Below are 5,615 nucleotides of genomic sequence, written 5' to 3' on the forward strand. Positions count from 1 at the left end.
TAAAATCAAATGAAAATAGTAATTAAATCTGTCTCTTATACACATCTAGATGTGTATAAGAGACAGGTTTTTAATTACGAATATTTTAGTTTTTTAAAATAATTTTTTAATTTAAGATTTTTATTTTATTTTACATATGAGTATACAATTATTAAAAATTAATTTTTATTCGAAAAAAAAACGAACGAATTTTGTAAATGTGCGCCGCAAGCAAAATTATATAATTTTTTTTTTTCAAACAGCAAGAATATGCAGCATCATTTTTCTACTTTCAAACGCTCCTCTATATTCCTCCCTTACTAACAGTTACAATAAAAATACAGTTAACACTTTTATCTTTACTTATAATACATATGTATGTATGTACACGTAAATAAATACTAATAACACAATACTGTTACCAAGATTAACACCAGCCAAGCACTGTTAACAAAATAATACTGTAAGTAATTTAACATTTCTGTACAGCGCTGTGTATCCAACAAAAGTTGACATGGCTGTAAAATATGTGAAGCTGTTAATAACGGTATTGCTTCACTGTCCGCATATACATATGTTGTTGAACATTTTTTTTATTTGGTTTGCTATGTGCGAATGACCCAACAATTTGTATTTAAACCGGTCAAGAGCATAATATTTTATTAACAGCTGTGTACAAAATGTATGCTACACAACAGAATAGCTTCAACTCCCGATACGCGCTCATTYTGATCACTAACTCGGTCGCTTCCACTCTCGCAAATTCCTAACCAACTCATTCAGCTACCACAACATCCGCACCCTTAAATATCCCATCTTTAATTAACTTTCATTTCCATTACACGCATAATTTTGGTATATAAACGAGCAAAATGTTAAATGATGCTGAAAGGAATGTATTAAAATTAAAATAAAATATTAAGGAAAAACAAAATCAAAAAATCTATAAAAAAAACATTACATTTTACTTCAAATAAACAATTGTTATTGATTATTTTAGATAAGTAATCCGTTAATTGCCCAGCATCACTTAACATTTCGTTTTGCGCATGCTTTCTATTGACATTTAAATTTAGTTTTTAAAAAATATTCATTTCAATTAATCCCACAAAAATTTATTTGTCCTTTTTGCCTTCTGTTTGTAAAAATGTATGTAGCTTGTTGCTTTCTTTGGTTGTAGTTGTAAAATAATATTTTCATTTGCATAGGTTTTAAGCTAAAGTATTTACTGAAGATTTTGATGTTGTTGTCTTTYTTTCAAAAACGAAGATTTGAAAAATGTAGAAGTTTAAAAATTGTTATTTTCAAAAGCCGTTGCAAATACAGGGTGTAATGAGAATATATTGAGAAACCAAATTGCTTTTTCARTACCTGTTCAGAGATCACTTGTCTGACTTTCACAATTGCGGTATATTAAAGCGTAGAGTWTGCAGGTAATATTGTCAATATAACAGAAAAATAATCATGGATTATTCTCTTCTCTTTTGGAAATATTTTATACATAAATTTCAGTGATAAGGCAGCATAAGTAAATGAAAATTGATGAAWGGTAGTTAAAAATATCGAGAATCGATACACAACGTTTCTCATTACATAGAGTGCRCACGATTACGTTTATTGTGTCAACGGTTAGTCATGGTATGAAAAAAATCAATTCGAATTCAACGGTTAGTGATGTTATGAATAAAACTAATTCAAATTTAGTATGGATTTATTAAATACGAAATATTTCTAAATAGTAGACATTGTGGGACGAAAAATTTAAAATTTTTTTAAGCAGCATTTAGGTAAAGTTTCATATAAAAATTTATAAAAACTTAAAAACAACATCAAAATTTTCGTAAGTACAGCAAGCTGATGTGAAATGGTACATAAAATTTAAAAATTTTAATAAAGGTTCAGTCTTTGTATTCGTCAATTAAGATGAGTATACATTTTAACTTGTAAATAAATTAAAATATATTGAATAAAGTCCAACAACTATAAAATTACCACTTCACTTGAGCTTTGTCCTCCGTCCGTCTGTTCAGCATTTTTAAACACTGCCGCATGTCCTCTAAATGTTACTGATTAATTAAGAAACACAATGAAATATGTTAACATATTTTTTCTTTACCAATTCTTCGAATTCGAAACAAAACAGTACCACCAAGATGGATACTCGAACCCACCGACAAGGCTTTCGCACAAGGGTCCGACGCTAAAGTTGAATGCAAAGCTGACGGCTTCCCTAAACCACAAGTGACATGGAAGAAAGCTGTTGGTGAGTAAATACAGATGTGTGAAAAATAATTAAAACTAACGCCCAAAATTATCTCAGGTGATACACCCGGTGAATACAAGGACTTGAAGAAAAACGATAACATACGCGTAGAAGAAGGCACACTACATATTGATAACATCCAGAAGACAAATGAAGGTTATTATCTCTGCGAGGCTATTAATGGTATTGGTTCTGGACTTTCGGCCGTTATTATGATAAGCGTACAGGCACCACCAGAATTTACCGAGAAATTGCGCAATCAAACTGCACGTCGTGGCGAACCAGCGGTCTTGCAATGCGAAGCTAAAGGCGAAAAACCCATTGGCATCTTGTGGAACATGAATAATGTGCGTTTGGACCCCAAGAATGATAATCGTTATACGATTCGTGAGGAAATACTCTCCACCGGTGTGATGTCTAGCTTGTCAATTAAACGTACCGAACGTTCAGATTCTGCGCTCTTCACTTGCTTGGCCACCAATGCATTTGGCTCAGATGATGCTAGCATTAATATGATTATACAGGAAGTGCCCGAGATGCCTTACGCTTTGAAGGTTTTAGACAAATCTGGCCGTTCCGTGCAATTGAGCTGGGCGCAACCTTACGATGGCAATTCACCACTTATCCGTTATATTATCGAATTCAAACGCTCACGCGCATCTTGGGACGAAGTAGATCGTGTTATGGTACCCGGACATACAACTGAAGCGCAAGTACAGAAACTAAGTCCTGCTACAACCTACAATATACGCATCGTGGCCGAAAATGCTATTGGTACATCGCAATCATCAGAAGCTGTGACAATCATTACCGCCGAGGAGGCACCATCTGGCAAGCCACAAAATATTAAAGTTGAACCAGTGAATCAGACCACACTGCGCGTTACCTGGAAACCACCAGCACGATCTGAATGGAATGGTGAAATTTTGGGTTATTATGTTGGSTACAAACTATCGAACACCAATTCTTCATACGTTTTCGAGACTGTTAACTTTTTGACTGAAGAAGGCAAGGAACATAGCTTAGAATTGAACAACTTGCGTGTGTATACCCAGTACTCTGTTGTGATACAAGCTTTCAATAAGATCGGCGCTGGTCCATTGAGCGATGAGGAGAAACAATTTACTGCTGAGGGCACTCCAAGTCAACCACCAAGCGACACTGCCTGCACCACATTGACCTCGCAAACAATACGCGTCAGCTGGGTGAGCCCACCACTCGAATCGGCCAATGGTGTGATCAAGACCTACAAAGTGGTGTATGCGCCTAGCGATGAGTGGTATGGTGAGTATCCAGGAATGATAAAAATGTGAAATTATATTGTTTAAATATATTTATCTTAAAAAAAAAATTATTTGGATGAATTATTACTTTTTTTTATTTTGCTAATTAATTGTGCTCTCTCGCCAAAGATGATACCAAACGTCACTACAAGAAGACTGCTTCTTCCGACACCGTTTTACATGGCCTCAAGAAATTCACCAACTACACGATGCAAGTGCTCGCCACCACCGCTGGCGGCGATGGCGTACGCAGCGCACCCATCCACTGTCAAACCGAACCTGATGGTGAGCGAAATGCAAAAATTATTTGTTTTAAGACTAGTAAACATGTTCTCTCTCGCATTGCAGTTCCCGAAGCACCCACCGATGTAAAGGCTTTGGTTAAAGGCCACGCTGCTATACTCGTCTCATGGCGTCCACCAGCACAACCCAATGGCATCATACAACAATACACTGTCTATTCGAAAGTCGAAGGYGCCGAGGGTGAGCCTAAGAGCCAGAAAATACCACAACATCAAATGAGTTTTGAAGCAGTCGATTTGGAAAAGAATAAGCCATACGAATTCTGGGTCACCGCTAGTACCAACATTGGCGAAGGACAACAATCTAAGAGCATTGTAGCGATGCCCAGCGACCAAGTGCCAGCTAAGATTGCCTCATTCGATGATACTTTTACTGCAACATTCAAGGAAGACGCCAAAATGCCATGCTTAGCTGTTGGTTCACCACAACCCGAGATCACATGGAAGGTTAAAGGTGTTGAATTTACCAGCAACGATCGTATGCGCGTCATGGCTGATGGCACATTGTTAATTAAAACAGTTAATCGTCAAGATGCCGGTGAATATTCGTGTCATGCTGAGAACTCGATTGCAAAAGATTCCATTACACATAAACTCATTGTTCTCGCGCCACCACAATCACCACAGGTATCACTTTCGGCCACCACAACYGATTCGTTGACTGTCAAAGTGAAGCCACATGAGGGAGACACCGCGCCACTACATGGTTACACACTGCACTATAAGCCAGGTGAGCTCGCATGCAGGTTTTTGTAAGCTATGTATATTAAACTATTTTTGAACAGAATTCGGCGAATGGGAAACTGCTGAGGTCTCTGTGGACGCACAAAAATTCACTATCGAAAATCTACTTTGTGGCTCACGCTATCAAGTCTATGCTACCGGTTTCAATAAGTGCGTATTGTGGAATAAACAATTTAAAACTTTAGCTCTTAATTGCTTTTCCGAATCCACTTTTAGCATCGGCGCTGGCGAAGCTTCGGACATTCTGAACACACGCACCAAAGGTTATAAACCCAAACTGCCAGAGAAACAACGTTTCATTGAGGTTTCATCGAACTCGGTTTCACTGCACTTCAAAGCCTGGAAAGATGGCGGCTGCCCCATGTCTCACTTTGTTGTAGAAAACAAAAAGCGGTTGGTGTAACTGCAACATAATTTTTTGTTTTCTGTTTTTTTCAAAATTGTTCGTCTACGGTAACTGAAACTTCTCTTTCTAGCGAACATGCTGAATGGAATCAAATTTCCAATAATGTCAAACCCGATAATAACTACGTTGTCTTAGATCTGGAGCCTGCTACCTGGTACAATCTCCGTATTACCGCACATAATTCCGCCGGCTTCACGGTTGCCGAATATGATTTTGCCACTTTGACGGTGACTGGAGGTATTTACTTTCTGTTTTCCAATTTGCATTTGTATATATTTGTATATTCAAATACATACATACATATATTTACATAGTTAATGATTGCCTTTACGAGCGCACATATGTAAATGCATGGATACATATGTATGTATGTGTCCAATGTACATATGTTTAACGAAAAGTCGTAAGAGTTTTCGCATTGCTTTTGTACATATATAAAATAGAACTACAGTAGAGAGTGGAAAATGCTGCAGACCTAACTAATATTATTTAGTTAAAAATATTTAAGTAATCTAAAAAGTATCAAAAATGCCTAGGAAAAAAAATGTGCTGAGCTGAATAAAAATTGACAACAAGAAAAAAATTCAAAAATTCAAAAAAATCTGAATTTTGTTTAAATTAAAAGATATTATAAAATC

General features: G+C 36.5%; 1 protein-coding gene across 12 annotated transcripts in view; it reads left to right on the forward strand.

Moving 5' to 3' along the window:
- LOC108967369 (Down syndrome cell adhesion molecule-like protein Dscam2) overlaps nucleotides 1–5,615 on the forward strand; it is a 155,407-nt gene that overhangs the window by 124,558 nt on the left and 25,234 nt on the right. For all 12 annotated transcript variants that reach the window (XM_018930723.1, XM_018930734.1, XM_018930724.1 and 9 more), the window contains 7 exons: nucleotides 2,123–2,242; nucleotides 2,300–3,526; nucleotides 3,655–3,810; nucleotides 3,874–4,557; nucleotides 4,613–4,721; nucleotides 4,788–4,964; nucleotides 5,048–5,214. In XM_018930723.1, the coding sequence (XP_018786268.1) occupies nucleotides 2,123–2,242; nucleotides 2,300–3,526; nucleotides 3,655–3,810; nucleotides 3,874–4,557; nucleotides 4,613–4,721; nucleotides 4,788–4,964; nucleotides 5,048–5,214 (2,640 nt within the window). The remainder of the gene's footprint in view (nucleotides 1–2,122; nucleotides 2,243–2,299; nucleotides 3,527–3,654; nucleotides 3,811–3,873; nucleotides 4,558–4,612; nucleotides 4,722–4,787; nucleotides 4,965–5,047; nucleotides 5,215–5,615) is intronic.

The sequence above is a fragment of the Bactrocera latifrons genome, unplaced genomic scaffold (genome assembly GCF_001853355.1).
Source record: "Bactrocera latifrons isolate USDA-ARS-PBARC rearing strain unplaced genomic scaffold, ASM185335v1 scaffold_185, whole genome shotgun sequence".
NCBI lineage: Eukaryota > Metazoa > Arthropoda > Insecta > Diptera > Tephritidae > Bactrocera > Bactrocera latifrons.